General features: G+C 56.0%; 1 protein-coding gene and 1 long non-coding RNA gene across 2 annotated transcripts; both read left to right on the forward strand.

Moving 5' to 3' along the window:
* The first annotated feature begins 2,571 nt into the window (after positions 1-2,571).
* Positions 2,572-6,048, forward strand: LOC118002348. Its single transcript, XR_004677023.1, has 3 exons — positions 2,572-3,104; positions 4,873-4,959; positions 6,010-6,048. It is a non-coding gene; the product is annotated as an uncharacterized LOC118002348 (long non-coding RNA).
* Positions 6,049-9,333: 3,285 nt separating this feature from the next.
* On the forward strand, positions 9,334-19,189 carry CDCA4 (cell division cycle associated 4). Its single transcript, XM_034992495.1, has 2 exons — positions 9,334-9,375; positions 17,123-19,189. The coding sequence occupies exon 2, from the start codon at positions 17,129-17,131 to the stop codon at positions 17,855-17,857; it is 729 nt and encodes a 242-aa protein (XP_034848386.1). The 5' UTR covers positions 9,334-9,375; positions 17,123-17,128; the 3' UTR covers positions 17,858-19,189.

The raw sequence follows: 19,189 nt of genomic DNA on the forward strand, positions 1-19,189 counted from the left end.
CACCTCCTTCAGGGCAGGGCCTCCTCGTGCACTAGAACCAGTTAGAGGGTAACATGTGTTGGTGTTGGCGTCCGCGCCCCTCCGCGGTGCTGGCGGGAACGGAGAGGGAAACAGCCTGGCAGTTCTGCAGTCAGCCCTGCCCCAGCAGCACCCCTCCCCGCGCCGCCCGGGGCTGAAAGCACAGGGCCACAGGGTGGCCGACACTCGCTAAGGCCGGAGGCTGGAGACAGGCCAAACTGCGCTCTACCCCACGGTGGGACACAGGCAGCACGGCGGACGGACAGAGAACACCGCTGAGTGACAGGAGCAGACCCGAGAGGCCACAGTCAGTAGGATTCCATTTCTGTGAAATGCGCAGAACTGGGATCATGATTGCTCCTGACTGGCCTGGAGAGGAGCAGCCCCGCCCCGTCTGCCGCCCCTGCATGTGGCCCGGGGTGGGCAGCCTGCATCCAGATCACCCGGGGGCCTCCTGTTAAAGCAGGGATGGGATCCAGCCCCGCGCTTTCTGAGTCAGAGAATTTGCATCTATAACAGGTTCCCAAGAGGTCCTTATTCAAGTCCACACACTGAGAACCTCTGGTCTCAGCCCAGTGCCATCGGAATGGCACGTATCCAATTCTGGCCAGTGAGAGGTGGACCGGGGATTCAGTCTGCTTCCTGGAGGAAAGGCTCTCCCTTTCCCTGGACCTGCTGTGAGGCCAGGTGCAAGGTCTGGAGCTGCAGCAGCCGCTCTGAGATTGTGGGCAAAGCCATCGAAGCAGAAAGCCGGCACAAAGGGGAGGGCCTTGATGCTGCTCATCCCACGGCTTGGCCTCGTCAGGGCTAGTGACGCTCTCCTGGAGTCCAGCACTGCGCCTGTTCCCTGGGGCCTGCTCCACTCGGAAGGCAGGGCAGCCGTCCCCCCAACCCTGCCTCCTCCGGCTCTCCCACACTGGCACCCCCCACGGTGTCCACTGCTGCCTCTCCCTACTGTCACCCCCACGTTGGCTCTCACAAGCTGCCCGGGATGCCTCCTTGCACACCACAGGCCCCTCTGAGTCCCCTCCCACCACCGCCTGCAACCCTGCTCTCCTTTGAGGTCGCAGGTTACACGCTTTTGCACAACCCTCCAGACTATTCCTAAACATTTACTTGTCTACGTGGGCACCTGTGGAAACTATGTGGAATTGTTTTGCTTTTATGCAACTTCTTATTTCAGAATGATTTCCAATTTACAGAAAAGTGGTACGTTCAGTGCAAAAACACTCTGGATTCTCTCTCTCTTTCCACAGATTCCCCAAATGTCCGCACTTTAGGGCATTTGCCTTATTATTCACTCTCTGTTCCGTACAACAATTTATTCCTGCACCATCTGAGAATAAGTTGCAGACACGATGCCTGTTGCCCTTAACACCTGAGAGAGAATTTTCAGAGCCACGGGACTCTCTCCTGCATAACTGTGGTGCAACCTTAAAGATCGGGAAATCGCCACTGATCTAACATGCACAGTCTCGGTGACATCCTCTGGGGTCTCTGCAGAGTCTCCTGTGCTTTCTGCGTGCCTGCTGGACCACCTTGGAGGGAGGCCCCGTCCTCCCGGTCACATGCTGCCGCTCCCGTGGAGTCCCAGCACTGGGATAAGATGGCACCTGCCAACACCCTCACCGCGGGGTGAGCTGGTGAGCACTTCGCACTCGTTAGTTAGTAAGTAGTTTGTGGGGAGAGAGCGTGAGAGTCTTCGACGAGGCTGGCGTTTCCTTCCGTCTTGGGGGGGTATGCTCTTACATCTGGACTGCTGGTTTGCTCGAGGGAATACCGTCCGTAACCTTCAGTCGGTTCCTGCGTCCTTCTGACGCGTCCTTACCTTCTGGTACAGGCTGCTGAGGTCGCTCAGCTCAGCCTTTTCTCCAAGGAGACCCGGCTCCTCGCTGCCGAGAGTGGTGAGAGCAAGAGCCGGGCGCCAGGGACGCCCACTGGGGCCAGCAGCGTGGTTTGCAGAGCCGGACGGTATGGGCAGGCCTCCACAAACACACGCACGCACGTCCGTACCTCTCTACGTCTGCATCTGTGAAACTCAGTGTGCCCTGTGACTTCCAGCTGCAGCCCAACACCGGGCCGGCCCGGCCTGGCGTCTTCCTCTCCTCGCACCCCCTTCCCCCGACGAGAACACAGCGCCCTTTGGCATGCACTTGGGATTTACCGGAGGCTGGTCCCCATGGAGGGAAGGGGAAGGACGGAAAAGGGAGTTGAGTGTCAAGCCCCGAAGGGTCTGAGATTTCACCCTGCTTGCAAGTGACAGGGGCGCCTCCCTGTCAGGGTTGCTGCCCGAAGACCTGGGACACAGGAGCCCGTTACTCAGGGCGCAGCGGGTCCGTTTCACGCCGCATCCCTCGGGCCCACGTGGGTGCGGTGCACACAGGGCGGGAGCCTGCGTCTGGGAAGCACCAACCTGCCCAGGACACTGGTAGCAAGCCTGCCTGTCCTGGCCCCAGACGGAGGCGTCATCGGGATCCTGGACAGCAAATCTGTCCTCCACCTTGAGGGAGAGATGCTACTCTCTGTCCTCCCTGGTGATCTGCTCACTGCATCCCTGGAAAGAGCTGCAAGGCCTCTGCTCAGGAGACACACAACGCAGGGGCCCAGAGGACTGTCCTCCATGCAGGTCTGCGCTGTTTCGTTGTCATGGATAATTACACACTCCCGGTGCTTCTGCCAGTTGCTCTTCCTAATTGGCGTGGCTCACGGGCTGGGCACCGCGGTGGCGGGGCTGGCTCAGGGCCAGGGCCCTGCCCGACAGCCCAGAGCTCCACGCCAGGCTTTCCTGCATTCAGGTAAGTTTCTGAACCGACTGCAGCTCCTGGCTTTCGGGCAGGCACGGCGCCCGCAGCTGAAAATGGAACTTCATTCAGCCAGCCATCCTTCAAGCCCGCGGAGCTCTGTTCCAGGTGCCGGGGAAACAGCAGACGGAACCTGTCCCCGTGGGCAGCAGCCACACGCCCGGGCTTCACACCCAACACGGCTCCTCACTCTCCAGGACCTCCAGCTAGTGGCCCGCGTCACGCATCCACAGGGGATGTGATTGAGGTTCCGAGGCCGGGTCGCCGGCCCACGAGGCCCACGAGGTCTGTACAGGATTGGAGGTGGATATGAGCAAAAGAGGGGTGTCGGGAGGATCCTAAGGTCTTTGGCCGAGCTGCGAGTGGCTGATTGGACCGGTGATAGAAACGGGACACTCTGGGTAGAGCGAAGGCTTCCGTTTCAGGTGTGTTAATTTGCCAGCGTCCAGGAGACACTGAGGGAAGTGAGACAGGAGGGGTGGGTCTGGGGGACACCGCCGGCCGTCTGTAGGTCAGACGTGCGGCATGGATCAGGCAGGTGGCTGGAGCCTCCTCGGCTGGAGCGGGGGTCCCGCACGCTCAAGCAGGTGCCGGACTCCATTCCTGCCGCTGTCGGTTATCAGACGGAGGCCCCCATTTCCTGTGGCTGCCGGCATGCCGGGGCGGGGGGCTGCTCTCTGCCCAGCGGAGTGCCCACACACCTTCTCACGCGGCCCCTGCCTCCTCAAAACCAGCGTGGGAGGGGCCCCCGTCCTTGTCTTGCTTGGGCTTCTGTGGCTTGTCTTTCTGCTGCCAGCCTCTTTTAAGGGCTCATGTGACCAGGTCAGGCCGTCCCAGAAATCTGGGTATGCAGGTCACCCTGCTATGTAACAACGCGGCCACAGACGGGCATCTTGCCACGGCCACGGTCACAGGTTCTGGGTTGGTGCAGGGAGTCCTGGGGAGCCACTGGTGGAATCCTGTCTGCCACAGTGGTGCGTGAACATACTGGGAGACGGGACCGTCGGGCATCGTAAACTCTGCGCTGTGGGGTAGACGGTGCTTCATCGGGAGCTGGGCGAGGCAGCCCAGGGAGTGGGTGTAGACAGAAGTGGTTTGAGGTCCAGGCCCTGGGGCACCCCAACATCTGGAGGGGGGAGAAGAGGGGGACCCAGCGAGGGGGCCCTAGGGGAGGGGCTTGAGAAGGTGCAGAGGCAGGTGGGTCCCCAGGCCTCGAGGGAATCTCTAGACGGGGTCCCCCAGCGGCTGATGCAGACGGTGACGGTGTGCGTGGAAATAGCTAGCAGCTACCCGCGTAAGGAAACCGAGGGCTCCTTCAACAAAATCACATCCCAGCCCTCCAAGGGCGCCCACCTACAGGGCTCACCCTCGGAGGTCTTGCGTGGGAAAGCAAGCCCCCCACGTGTGGGGGGGTGGCCAGAGGGGACCCCGAGGGCGGCCCCTCAGCCACGCACCCAGGTCTGTGGCATCTGTGAGTTCAGGGACCGTGGTGCCCGTGTGCACCCCAAAGCTATGCTGGGGGGATGGACCACCATGGGCAGATTTGGGGTTCCAGCCCATGCCCTTCTGCCTGCCCCTGAGGCCTGGACCCACACAGAGGGGAGGGTCCCCCTGCTCAGCTGGGGCTGGTGCACCAAAGGCAGATGCCTGGCCCTGGCAGACCGTTTCTCGGGGCACCGAGAGGGTCTGGGCTATTCACCTGGGCGGGAACACAGAAGCTGGGGAGCTGGTGGGGGGTTCTGTACAGGAGAGGACAACATGGTCCCTGGACAGAGACCAGGCAGGGGATCAGTGCAGGCAGAAGCCAGACGTGGCCTGGGAGTGCCAGGAGGAGGCCAGACTCCCTGCCCCCCAGACCTGCCCCACCTTCCCTTCCAGCCCCAAGGAGCTAGGAGGGTTTGTGTTCCTGCAGCCGATCCGATCCAGCCGATGTGAGGTGAGATTGCTTTCACCCTTCACGGGGCAGCAGCTCTGTGAGTGACCGCCGCTCTTAATACAAATACCGAACGACAGAAAGGAAAGCATCTCTTAACGTCATTCTGTTTTTTTGTAGACAACACAGAGTCCAATGAGGAACCTTCCAGGATTCTGGATACCTAAGGATGTCTCATGGGAAAAGTTCACCAAACAAGGCACACAGGTACGTTCACAACAATGTTCCCGATGTTCAAAGAAAGTCCACTTGTCAAAGTGTAATTCTAACTCTGGCCACATCCAAAGGACTGGGTGATGACACCAGATGGGTGAGGTCATAAACCCTCTGACCTATTTTCTTTGGCAGCAAACGTGTCCCCTGCCCAGTGGGACCCCCTCCGAGAGCGGACAGGAGATCCCAGGAAGGGTGGTGGGGTCTCAGGGCTGGGGTCCGGCGAGGGTCCCCGCCAGCAGGTGGGCCTGGAGCATCTCTGGGACAGGCCTCCTGGCCACGGCCTCGGAGTCTCCTCTGTGCCTGGGCCTGTCACCACCCCAGCACCCCACCTCTACCCGCGAGACTGGGGCAGACAGGTGGACCCACAGGGCGTGGTCCCAGGCGAGCCCAGGTGTCACAGAGCGCGGGAGGGCAGGCGGGGGCTGGGGGGCCCCTTCCTCCTGCCTGGAGGTGGCTGAGCGCATGCTCCCCAAGGCTCTAGGAAGGGGCCCTGCTGTGAGGCCACAGTGTGGTATTCTTTATTACCGAAAAGACTGGACTCTTGGACCGGGTCATACACACGTGTGGTTAGTAATTCCAAGGGCCTGCGACAGACCACGAGGCACCACAGCCTGTGCATCGCCCGAGACTGGGGGCCTGGGGGCCGGCCTTCTGAGGACCCTGCCTTCGATGTCCTGGTCAGCGTAGTTCTCGGAGCACAAACAGAGGATGCTCCCGGTGGGAACGTATTAAACAAAGGTGAAGCCCCTGCGCTCAGATCCAGTATGGACAGTCCTGGGGTCCCAGAAATCTCTCCGGGCCTCCCCCGCCCCACCATTCCTCTTCCACAGGACAGCTCCGCCTGCTTGGAGCTTTGCACCTGTGGAACCGGCGTGCGCTCTGGCACCTTCTTTCTCCGTGTGCACGCCTGCTCTTAGCCAGCAGCGTGCGTGCTTGCATATGCTCGGCTCATTCTCCCGTTGGGGCACTTGGGCTGTTCTCACTTTGGGGCTATAATGGAGGGGCCCCTTTTTAAAAAGATTTTATTTATTTATTTGACAGAGAGCAAGAGAGCAGGAGCAGGGGCAGGGGTAGAGGGAGAAGCAGGCTCCCCACTGAGCAGACTCGATCCCAGGACCCCAAGATCATGACCTGAGCTGAAGGCAGACGCTTCACCGACTGAGCCCCCCAGTGTCCCATCCGTACAGATTTTAGAACCAACTTGTCAGTTTCCAGGAAACAAGTTAGGGTTTTGATTGGGATCGCACTGAATCTACAGGTAAGTTTGAGAGAACCGCTATCTTTACAACGGGGAGTCTTCCAGTCGGGGACCTGGCATATTCCCCAGCTCAGTCCCTTACTTCTCTCCACAGTGGTTTGTGCTCCTCCAGGTACAGTCCGTGCATATTTGTAGCTAGATGCATCTGGTGCTGATGTTTTTGGTGCTTTGCAAATGGTATCATTAAAACATTTTAAAAAATTCTATACTGGCTTGTTACTTGTATATAAAAATAGGATTATCTGATGGTCATGCCTAATTCTTCATTCATTTGACTCATTTATGTGGAGATTTGCTATGGATGGAATGGCGTCCCCCTCCAGTTCCTATGTTGCAGTCCTGGCCCCCAGTGGACTGTCTTTGGAGGCAGGGCTTTTAGGAGGTAATTAAGGTTGCAAGAGCTCCTAGGGTGGACCCTGCTCCAAGGGGACGGCTGGCTTCAGAGCAGGATGGCGCTCTCTCATCCTCCCGCTCGCTCTGCACATCAGAACCTTCCCCATGGGCTTCCAAACTCTGGAACAGAGAGAAAACAAATCATGGCGGATCTAGGTCACCCATCTGTGGGTGACCCTCCATGCCGGCTAGGACAAGATTCTTTGGATTTTCTACATTCAGAAACTGATCTTCTGGGAATAATGATCCCAATGCCTTTTGAATCCTTATACCTTCTACTTCTTCCCCTTGCCTGTTTGCCCCCAGGCCCTCCCACACGATGCTGGGTAGAAATCTGCCCCTAATTCCTGATCACGGGAGGCAGCTTGCACAGCTTCACTCTGGCACTATACACTACAGGGTTTCCTGTAGGTTTTTTGTAAATACACCTCCCTTAGGTGAAGGGAGTCCCTTTGTTGTGTAGCAAAAAAAAATGAGGCTTCCCCAAGGAGGTCTGGTCTTTGCCCCTGGGCCCTGGGAGGGGATCCCCAACCCCCTGGGATGTCCTGCCTGCCCGTGGGTGACTGTTGGCAGGGGGCCTCGGGCCATTTGGTGTGGAAGCCCCATGCGGGGGGGCAGGTGTGGCAGGGGGGCCGCCTGGACCTCATCCCTGCAGGACTTTCACAGTAACAAGCCACGACGGCGAGTGTGAGTTGTCGCGAGCCTTTGTAGCGAGTTATTGAACCGAGGGTGGTCTTGGTGGCCCCAAACTTGCAGTGGGTGTCAGAGGTGAGGGGGGTGCTGTGGGCTGTTCCTAACCTTGCACTTGTATATTGTTTGCTCAGTATTTTACCATGAACGGGGGTTGAATGGTACCAGGGGATACTTCTCCACCTGTTGAGATTTCCAACTATTTTTTCATTTTGTTAATGTCATGAATTACTTGGTTTGGTTTGGAGCGTTAACCTTCTGTTTCCTGGAACAACCCTAACTTGGTTGTGCTTTATCTTCTTTTCTGTGTATTGTGGGACTTTGAGTTGCTACTATTGTTTGGAAGTTTCGAGTGTGGCTGTGAGAGCAATCAGCCTGCGATTCTTCCTTCTGGCCTCCTTTCTGGGTTTTATCGTTGAGGTTAGGCCTATTTCCTCCATCTGAGTCATTTTAACACATTCCCGTTCACCTTGTCACTAATTCTCATGAATAAAATGATTGCTGTTTTTAAAAGTCTGAAAACTCCAATATCAGGATCACCCATGAGTCTATTATCTGTATGTTTTTTCCCCCACTTTTTGGTCTTGTGTCCCGGTATGCCTGTTAATTTTTCATTTTATGCTGGACATTTTGGGTGAAAAAGAGTGACAGCTCTGGAAGACAGACTTACTGCAGAGAATATTTTTTATTTCTGCCAGTCTGACAGCTGGAACACACGTGGTTCTTCTTCCCGGCTGAAGGCCCTTCCACCAGGGAAGGGCATTTTCTCTCTTTTGCTTTGAACTGTGTTAATATCCCTTGCCCCGTTTCTATTGGTTTGCTCATCTTGCTTTCATTTGCAGGGTATCTGTGTGTTAAGGAATTTAATCCGTGTGGCATATGGCTAGGAACAAAAGTTCCCCCAGCTTTTTCCCACTGTCAAACGAACATTTACATTTGTGCGAGTCGCAGCCCATCATCTGTGCCACCCCCAGCACTGCAGGAACCCAGGTGGACTTTCTACTTCTCCCCCTCCACTCCCCACATCTGATCTTAGCAGTCATGCTCTCCAAGCCCCACTCAGGACCTGCCCCTCTTCTGCCCAGCGTCCAGTGTCCAGTGGTCTCCACCCCCCACCCCTGCCATGTCACCTTCCCCAGATCCCAGGGCTCCTTCTCTCCAGCCTAGTCCCTTCCCCTTGGTGTCTGCACAGGGAGCCCACCTCACCTGGGCCTCTCCCAACACCACTTACCCCTTGGGTTGGTGCACAGCCCCAGCACATGACACAACAGAGCAGAGAGGCTTCTACTTGCTTAGGACTGCAGCCCTGGCCTGCACTCAAGCAATGTTGCTTGAATTAATGGAGTCAGGATTCTGTATTCTACTTAAGACCTTTGGAGAAATTATTTTCTAAGAAACCTCCCCTGCTTTGGACTTCTATGGTTTCATTTCTTGCATGTAAACCTGGGAAGTCCCTGTACTGACCCCAGGCTGTCCGAGAGCTTCTGGCCCCTCCTCCTCTCCCCTCCAGCCCACTGTTCTGATTCCCCTTCCTAACGTCCCTCCCCTCCCCTCCCCCTGCTCTCACTTCCACCCCCCTCTCTTCCTAACATCCCTCCCTCTCCCCTCCCCTTCCTTACCCCCTCCGTCCCCTCCCCTCCAGCCCACCGCTCTCCCACCCTCACTCCCCCTCCCAACGTCTCTCTCCCTTCCTCCCCCTCCCCTCCAGCTCCCCTCTCGGACTGCCCCGCCTTCCCTCCCCAATCCTCTCCCGCCAAGCCCCGCCCCGCCCCGCTAGCCCTGCGCAGGCGCGCTGAGGCCGCGCGCGGAGACCTGGGAGCGGGCGGGGGCGGGGTGGCCGGGGCGCGGGCCCCAACGGCCAACGCGGCCGCGCGGGAACTCGCGCGCCAGGCCCCGCCCGCGGTTTGAACCGGAGGCCTCGCCCCCGCGTTCGGCCAATCGGCGGGCGGGAGGGCCGGCGCCGTGGCGACCCTTTGTGGGCGCGGAGCCGCCCGGCCCCGCCCCGCCCCGCGCCGCCCCGCCCCTCCCTCGGCGGCGGCGCGGGCGCAGACGGCGGTGGCGGCCAGGTGAGCGTCCGGCGCGGGCGGCGGGCTTTGTGCGGCAGAGGCGGGCCGCCCTGGGCGCCCCGGGGGTCGGGGGCGCGGCGGGGGAGGGGGCGCGACGCGGGGCGGCCGGCCGACCGGCCGGCCTGGCGGGTCTTCCGGCGCCCGGGGACTCCCGGTCGTGCGGCCACAGCCCGGACTTGGGCTGTCCGGCTGTCTGAAGCTCAGAGCCGTGGTTGGCCCCGGGCTGGAAGCGCGCCAGCCGGGGCCGTGGGCTGCGGCGCGACCCCCCGGGAAGCCCCTCCGCCTCCCCACCTGGGACCCGGGTCGGCGCCGCCTGCCGAGCCCCGCGGCCGGCCGGCCGGTGTTCCCAGCGCCGACCAGAGGGCCCCGCACTGCCCTCCGCGCCCTCCGCGGGGCCCTGTGGTGCCCGGGCTCCCGGGTCTTCGCCCTGCTCTGCGTTCCTGGCACTGAGTGCGTGGTGCGTTCTGAGTCCTTGAGCGAAGCTGGGTTTTGCTGGTACTGGAACGCCTTCCACAATGGAGGGGCACCGTTCTCTGGAACCCTGGAGGGCCGCACGGTCTCCGCTGCGGGCTGCAGGCCTCTGAGTGTTCACTTTGGCTCCTTTTCCTTTGTTTCTGGGTTTTAATTGCTTTGAAAAGGAACGTTAAGGATATTTTGCAATGGTTTCCGTCCCCCGTACTCGAGTGGACCCAACTTCTCTTTAAGCTGGCTAGGGAATATCGGGGAGCAAATGATGACAGCCTTGGGTGGTCTCCCGCCCTGCCTGCCTCCTGTGCAGTCCAGCTGAAGCTGCCCAGTGCCCTGGAGATGGACATCGGGGAGGGCAGTGGGGACTGAGGACAGGACAATTCCCAGACCTGACTGGTAAACCATCTTCAACGGGCTCCTTGTGCCCTGCTGCCCTGCCACTCAGGTGTGTGGGAGGGAGCCGTGCTGTCACTAGGAAAAGTATCAGAACCTCTCTTCCAGAGGTCCGAGGCAAGCTTAACTCCACATTTTCAAAAGCTTACTGTCTGCAAAACAGGATTACCAGGAAAAGAGCTTTCCAGGTAATAGTTTGCTGGGAGATGCTCTGGTCCCAATGGAGGGTTTCCCAACTCTGTTGCCTCTTCTGGTGACCCTTGCGTTGCATGCACAGGACAGCAGGACTGAGTTAACTGTTTTTTAAAAGAAGAGAAAAAATGCCTGCTTACAAAATTAAGTTTAATGTCTTATACACTTTCTGCACATAACTTTATTTTCAAATTTTTCCATGTTTTACAGCTGAAGTTGAAATTCAGAATGAAGTCAGTTATGACCTTTTTCTAGAAAGAATGGCAGGTTTTATCTTGGAAAGAGGGCTAGGAAGTTTTTTTCAGCTTCCTAAGGGAACATGTTTCCAGGCAGAGAAAGTTTGTGTATTTCATTCCAAGTAACAAAAGTACCTGAAATGCACTTTTTAGTAATAGCTTAAGGGAGATTTCAAGACAGTGAAGATGAACCCCCACAGGTGGACTCCAAAGCAGCCCTTCTCAAGACTTTGGCACACTTGCTCTGTCTTCCCGTTTTCCTTTGATGGGGTATTTCAGAGACAGTCTGATCATGTGACAGAAACTGAGAGTTCACGTGGATTTGCCTGAAAAACCTGAGTGTCATGAGCGTGCTTGGTGGTGGCTGAAGGTCGTGGTGACAGGTCAGGTCAGAGCCGAGTCTGTCTCCTGCTCTCCAAGCTCTTCTGCTCGGAGTCTGGGGATTGCTGGCCACCGGATGTGAGAGCAGCTGCAGGAGAGGGAGAGGCCACTTGCCGTGAACCATGGGGAGTCTGCCAGGCCGGGGTCCCGTTTGTCTTGGGGGTGCCCTGTTGGGACCGGCACAGTGCCCCTCCCTGGCTCCACCCACCACAGGGGACCCTCAGTCTTTCTGTCTTCTCCAGTTTTCTCTGTTTGGTCAGCCCTTGGTCTGGAGGCTGTTGTGCTCTGACCAAGAGCTGAGCACTAATGGCCTGTTTGTCCACTGACTTTGGAGGGTTTTGAGCGAAACACTGTTAACCCTGAGGGGTTGATGGGACTTAACTCAGTAAGACCTTCCGGCCATCTGTGGAGTGGATGGAGGTGCGTAATACCGAACGCTTTTTTGTTCAGAACTGAATGGTGAGTCAGGCTCTGCAGTTACGACAGCCTGGGAAGTGTGGGGTCTTGTGTGCTGTGCTTGAAGGGTCAAGCACCCCAGACCACCATCCTGGGCTGCCCAAAGAGCTGTGCTTGGGGGAATGTGTGCCCACCCCTGCTGCCTTCAGAACCGTACTCTGTGCTGACTTGGTCCCAAACACAAATGTCTGAGGAGGGTGATCCTTACCGGCCACCTTCAGCCTGGCGCATCACCCCGACACGGCTCTGGTGACAGCACCTGGGCTCGCGTGATTGGATGCGCTGACCTTGAGCTACTCCGTCTCAAGTCCTAAGTCTGCCAGCATTTTCTTGTACTGAGTGCAACAAAAATTAACAGTTGCTCAGGGTTTGGGACATTTGAAGGGAATAATTAGAATGGCTTTGAACATACTTGTCCTAGCATGCGGAATGAGATCCAAGCACTTAGTGATGCAGGGGAGGCAATATCTAAAATGGTTTAGATTTAAACTAATGTGGTGGCCTCCCCCGCCATCAACTTGTTTATGTATTTTCTTTATAATCAAGGTATCATTTATTTCATACAATGCAATGAGCAGTTACTAGTGGTGCATTTCAGGGAATCCGACAAATACCATGCTCCTGTCTAGATGGGGTGAATTTCCATCATCCTGGGGAGTTCTTGACCGACCCTACTCCTCCACTGGTAACCATTCTGCTGTTCTACAACTTAGGTTAGCTTTACCTCTTCTAGAAGTTCATATAAATGGAATCATATGGTACCTATTTCTTTGTTTCTGCTTTGTAATTAGGCATAGTATCTGAGGTTTGCCTGTGTTGCACAGATCGGTGTGGATTTGCTGGGTAGTGTTCCATTGTCATACACACCCCAGCTTACCCATTTGACTTGCTTATTTTGAATCTGAAAATAATGTTTACATCCAGGGTGGTGAAACAGGTTAATGGCAGGGGCCTGGAAGATGGAGCTGGGGTAATGGCTACAGTGGAGGGGAACTTAGCAGCAAATGTGAAAAAATCCCTACAGAAAAGCCTGGTGCAGGGCGAATTGATGGCGCCTTCCTAGAGAGCAGCTTGATGGTGTGTATCACGTGCCTTACAAATGCTCCTGCTTTGCCCTAGTAGAACCTCTGCAGAGCCAAGTACTGCCAATATCAGAACCTAGAGTCAGAGCCCAGCATCACTAACTGGGGAGATCGTGAGTGGTGTAAAGGCAGGGAATAAGGCTCAGTTCCTTGTGTGTTTATACCTGAGGGTCACCGCCAGGCTATCGGAAGTGACGGTCAGCTTTTGCGTGTGGTGGAAAGTGTGATAAGCAAGAAAAGCAGAGCTCGCAGTGAGCTCTCATGCACAGAGAAGAGCCTGCTTAGGGAGATGCTAGGAAGAACCCGCGTCCTAACTGGTTCTCTGAGGGGTCGGCCACAGTGATTTTTGTCTTGTACTTTCTGATGCTCTTCCCGGTTATGTACAGTAAGCTGCGGAAACCAGTGAGGGCACCTGTGGGAGAAGAGCAGAGGCTGTTTACTGGAAGCACCTGCAGCCAGGGAGTGGGCCACCTCCTGACTTGGGGACAGACACTTGGGGACAGGCAGGGGAGTGGCAGCACTGCCGGCTGGAACCGGCTTCCAGGGCCCCTGATGGGGGCTGCAGGCTGGGGAGGCGAGCAGCCCTTGTGGTTTCGTGGGCAGCACGTTTGGATTTTTCTAGGAAGTGGGGACAAATATTAGGGCAGCCGTCGGTCATTGATGAAGCCCTGGGTCCTTGGGGTGACTGTTACAGACGTCGTCGGCTTCCTGGGTTGTCATGGAGATACAAGTCTTGACTTCCTGGTCTGTGTTAATCTTAAAAATGAAAGTCAGTTATTTTACTAGCGAAAATGGATTTATTTGGGTGAAAAATTAGTGAAGAACACCTCATTTAGAACGGCCTCAGGAGGCCGGCAGGAGCAGCGCTGCCGCCCCCCACTCACTGACCACAGCAGACCCAACAGGAAGACACGCCCCTTGCCCATGGATACTATGTTACCTTCCCAGCAGGACGAAGGAAGGTTTCCTCCTGCCCTGGCAACAGCCCAGCCAATGAGAGGCCGTCGCGGCCCAGCCAATGGGAGGCGGTCCCGGCTCAGCCAATCACAGGTGGTCCAGCCTGGCCAATAAGAGACTGCCCCAGCCCAGCCAATGAGAAGCCTCTATGAGCTCTCCGTTCACTCCAACGGACTTTCCGTTTACAACAGCCCCACTCCCCGCCCCCAGAAAAGCGCCTCCTGTGCGATGTTCTCGGGTTTTTCCGTAGCCTGCTTGTCCTGCATTGAAACTCTGTTATTCCCAGATAAGTCCGTCTTCTGCTGGTGAAACAACTGGTAGGTTTATTTCTAAGGTTAGCAGGACGTGCACGCTCCGGCGACACCATAGGCAAATCCGACGCAGGCGAGTAAGGAGGGAGCTGGAGGAAACGAAGTCCCTTGGAGAAACGCGGGAGCTCGGGGTGCGGAGGGTTTCCCGCGGGCTGAGTTGCGGTGTCGGTTTCCTGTGGGAGACGCGGGTGCGTATTTCCGGGGGGGAGGCTGTCGTTGCCGTGAGTGGTACTGGCTCCCGGTTCTAGCTTCTCCGTTTTAGGAGGCTGCCTTTATTAGCTTTCCTGGCTGGTTGCTGCAGGTTAGGGGTTGGCGCCCTGCATGGATCTAGCTGGTACCCTGTGTGTGTGCGTTCTTTCAAAGCAAATACTAACAGGGGCCCGCCCCAGGCTTTTCCTGATGTGATGTGTTCCTAGTGCTGTCTCGGCTGTTGTTAACAGGAGCAGCTGCGGCAGGCCCTGAACTCAGCCTTGGTGCGGGAGGCTCCCGCTGCACTGACCACGCACGAGCTCATGTCTTGGGCTTCCCCGAGGAGAGGGAGATGGGGCCCCAGGGAGCTGGGTGCTTGGCGTGGCGTCTTGCGCTGTGTGAGCTGTGGGTCTCTCGCTGCTCCCAGCGGCCCTGGTGTTGCTAACCGACCTCGCTATGCAGGGCTCGCAGAAAGGCTGGCTCTGAGTCATTCTCTTGGTAACTTGGGCTTCGTTATGTTATTTGGGTGAGTGTCGTTGGGCTCTAAATTAAATCGGTTGTCATAGAGTTGGGATTTTAGATTTGGTTGAAAAGAGGTACTAAAAGACAAAGTGACTTGCCACAGAGGAACCCTGGAGACGTAATTTTTTCCCCCAACACAGTGTATCTTGTAGTTTGACAATTTCATATTAATTCTTCATATACTCATCAATTCTAAGCAAGTGATTTTTACACAAATACTGACAGAAAAAAGCTTCTGTAAAAGTTGAATTTGCAGCCACAACAAAACCCTTGAGTCCTTTGCTACCAGTAGTGAGTGAAATCTTTTTCGTGTGTTTTGGTGGTAAACCTGTTTATTCATTTGTTTAAAAACAGTCGGTAAGTCAGTGTGTGGCCGGTGTTCTGGTAGGAATGGCGGTGGTTTCAGGCCTCAGAGTTGGAAAGTCACCCGTGTGCTGTTCTGGGGAAAGCAGTCCGGGAGGGGAATGAGCTACAGTCACTCAGTGCTTTAAAGCTTTCAGTTTGAAATAACCACAGATGCGCAGGCCACTGTGAAGAAATGACGTGGAGCTACAGTGTTGACATTTAAATGGACATGCAGACCCACGTGTCTTCCGTGTGACCATAGAGCTGAGTGATCCTGTGTGCGCACACGTGGTTCTGTGCGGTCAGAGCACATGCATAGCTTCATGGACCCACTACACCCACCTCCTCTCTAGGTCATGTTAGAATGTTCTGGAAATGTATGCCATATGCAACAATTTGAGATGGGCTTTCTCGCTCCGCATAATTCCCCTGAGACCCCTCCAGGTGTGGGTGTCTCTGGGGCACGCTGCCCTCCTGCTGAGTGGCAGTGTGGGACCGGTGCCCGAGTGTGTCAGACGCTCCCTGGTGCTGGGCTTTGTTTCCACGGGGTCATTATGTGGGTAGAGCTGCTAGGAACATTCTTGTGCAGGTTTTGGCATGAATGTTGGCTTTCATTTCTTTGGGATAAATGCCCCCACGGTCACTTAATTTTAAAAATTTCTTAAAATGTTAAACGTATGGGGGTGAGATCTATGACATCGAAAGGAAACCCCAGGGACAGGGGTCCTTTCTCTTTCTATCTAACGGTGGGGCTGGCAGGAGTGAGTCCTCAGAGGGGCTCCTGGCGGGGGTGTAGAACTTCAGGGGCCTGAGTGCGGACAGCACAGGCACCACCCCCGCCCCAGCCTGGTTCTTGGGGGCCCCTGGGCACACCAAAGTAATAGGCCAGCAGCAGTCACAGAGAGCCACTGGATTGATTTTTCTAAAAAAAAAAAAAGCAAAAAAAAAAAAAAAAACCTAAAAATTTACAAATTTAAGACTAATCCTCTTTATGAATAACTCAAATTACTTGAAATAAGGGACGCCTGGGTGGCTCAGAAGCATCTGCCTTCTGCTCAGGTCATGATCCCAGGACCCTGGGATCAAGTCCCCACATCGGGCAGGTGGGGAGCCTGCTTTTCCCTCCCCCTCTGTTGCTCCCCCTGCTTGGGCTCACTCTCTCTCAAATAAATAAATAAAATCTTTTTTTAAAAGTTACTTGAAATAAAAATGTTTAGCTACTTTATGAACTTGAGGAGAGAGAAACTTGATGCATTATGGCTTACCTTTGTTCTAGAAAGGGTAGACCTCACACGCTGCTTGTGGTATGCCCTGAGAGTCGGCTCCAGAGCCCTCCTGGTGCCTGGCCAGGTGCTGCAGGTACCAAGCTGGGGCCCCAGACCCTTCCTGCTCTGCTTTTTAATTCTCCAGAGATCTCTCAACCTAGAATCAGTTCAAAAGAACAGTTTGCTCCTGTTTTGGCTTCTGAGAGCAGACATCTAGTGAGCCTGCTCTGGTATATGAGACCGGTGCCACCCCAGAGCCTCCAAGTGCATCCTAACCTGCCCCAAGGTGTCTGGTCCTCCAGGTTAGAATGGCGGCTGGCCTCGGAGTCCCCACCTGTGCCCAGTGAGGCGGAGTCCAAGCTGTACCTTGGAGGAGGGGGGACACAGTTGTCTAGGGAATCGGCCCAAGTGTCATTCCTCCCCCGCCCTCCCCAGCTGAATGTGCTGCCAAGACCCTGGGCTGTGAAGGCTTTGGCCCTCTGGACCCAAGGGGCACATTTCGGCAGGGCTGTGGCAGGAAAGCCCTGAGGGGACAACGGCTGCCCGTGGCGGGGACCCCTGGTCGTCAGCTTGGGGGCACAGGCTGGGGGGCGGCAGGCAGGCCAGCACCTGTCCCGTTTCCCCCATGCTCTCCTCCCTTGTAGGCCCCAATGCCCAGAATTTGGGTGTAGAGTTTCAGCCTTGCTCTGTACAAGTGTATTTCCTGTATTTGTAGTCCATTTGTCTTTTCTGATGGAGATGGGGGCGGGGAGTGCTTTAGAGCTCTGTCGTGTGTCAGAGCCCTCCCTCCCAGAAGCTGGAGCTCCATGTGCTCCCGGGACCCCAGCGGTGGCGTTACTGCAGCCAGGCCCCTTCCTACACCCGCCTTTGACAGTTGAAGACTGAGTCTCGGGCAGGGTCTGCTGGGGACTCTGGAATGTGCTAAATGGCATCCTCCTTGCTTTCCACAGGGCACGATGTTTGCACGAGGCTTAAAGAGGAAAAGCGCCGAGGACGGGGAGGACGTGGAAGGAGGCCTGGCAGGTGCGCAGGCCACGCCTTCCTACAGCCTGCAGCGCCAGTCGCTCTTGGACATGTCCCTGGTCAAACTGCAGCTGTGCCACATGCTGGTCGAGCCCAACCTCTGCCGCTCGGTCCTCATAGCCAACACAGTCCGGCAGATCCAGGAAGAGATGACCCAGGACGGGGCCTGGCGCGCGGTGGCGCCCCAGGCGGCAGGGCGGGCGCCACTGGACCGCCTCGTCTCCACTGACATCCTGTGCCGCTCGGTGCGGGAGCCGGAGGGAGAGCGCCCTGCCCCTGACGCAGGAGATGGCCACACGCCAGACCTGGTTCCGGGACTTGCCGCGGTCCCGTCTGCACAGGCCCTGAGGAGCCCGCAGAGCGGCCTCTGGGAAGTGGACAGCTCTCGAGAAAACAGAGGCGGCTTTCAGAAGTCCCTGGATCAGATATTTGAAACGCTGGAGAATAAGACGTCTGGTTCTGTGGAAGAGCTGTTTGCAGACGTGGACAGCTCCTACTACGACCTGGACGCGGTGCTCACGGGGATGGTGGGCAGCAGCCAGTCGGGCCACGGCAGCGGGCTCCAGGCCTTCTCCTCCACGACCGCGCCGCCTCCCAGTTCCAGCTGCAGGTCGGATCTGGGTGAGCTGGACCACGCGGTGGAGATCCTGGTGGAGACTTGAGAGGGCAGCTGTGCCCTGATGGGACACGTTGCGGATGGATTCATCAGGCATCCGGAGTGCTTGGCCTGTGATGCTTGCTGCCCTGCGTCTGTGGGCTCAGCGCCTGGTTTGTCTGTGATGAGGGGAACGTTCCAGAACAGCATCCAGTTGCTCTCTCCCATTTCTCCCCAAGGGGGCTAGGCGGTTTTCCTTCGGGCTGGTCGTCTGGGCCAGTCTGACATCCCGCTGGCCTTGGGCACTCGTCCCCTCTGTCCTGCTGCAGCTCTGTGGAGGGCTCGAGTTGCCAGCTCTGTATCCAGCCTGGTTTAACTTTAGATAGGTGAATTTTTTTAAATTAAGTTTTACATGTTTTGGGCAATATTTTGTCTTAAGATATATTTTTTAAACTTTTGTACTTTTATCTTTTTAGATTTTTTCAGCTATTTTCTTAAAAGTATATTTTTTCTATAAACATTTTCTGCTGCTACATTAGAAACTTATAACCTAAACAGTTGCAGTTGGTGTATTTCTTTTTTTAAGGTTTAAGTAAGGACTTTTTTTACATGAAGCTTCACTCCATGTAGCATACCTAGGTCGTGAATTTTCACTTGACGTTTGTGTGAACCTTTTCCTGTCCTCTGTGACGATTAGAGCACCTTGCATAGCCCCACCTTTTATTCTTGAGTGTCATTACCAGATCTGCTGTGCCAGCCCTGTCTTCGTTAGAGTTACGTGGGGATTTCAGAAGGTTTTATTTATGCCTATTTATATGTATATGTTGGAGGCGAGGGTCAGATCCTGTCACTCGGTCAGATTGTGGGCACCCCAGGTGTCTCAGGCGGTGCCTTCAGAGGATCTGACTCTCGGGGCCCCTCTTGTGTGGTTTTCCCAGCACGATGGGCCTCTCCCCGGAAGATGCTGCCCCCCAGCGTGCCTCACCACTGTAGAGGGCCTCCGACTGGTATGGACATTAATCAAGGGAAACCTAATGGAGTGGGGAGGCCTGAAGGAGGGGGCTCTCACTCCGTCCCACTGGACATCAAGGATTGTCGATCACAAACCCAGCAGAAGAATCCTCAACAGGAAAGAGTCCGTTGCAGGCCCCACAGGAAAAGGTGCACATTGCATCTCCCACCAGAAACTACCGGCCCCAGAACCTCAGCCAGAGACAAGCCCTCATCACCCAGGACTCCCGCTTCTCTCCAGTGCACTTACGTTCCAAACAGCCCTTCCAGCTTCCTTCTCTCTCCATAAATAATGTTCCTCTCATTTGTTTGTTGGACTTGCGTATGGTTCTGCCGTAGCAGGTTGCAATTCTGTTATTCCTGAATAAACCCATTTTACTGGTAAAAA

The sequence above is a fragment of the Mirounga leonina genome, unplaced genomic scaffold (assembly GCF_011800145.1).
Source record: "Mirounga leonina isolate KUSES-001 unplaced genomic scaffold, KU_Mleo_1.0 Mir_82, whole genome shotgun sequence".
NCBI lineage: Eukaryota > Metazoa > Chordata > Mammalia > Carnivora > Phocidae > Mirounga > Mirounga leonina.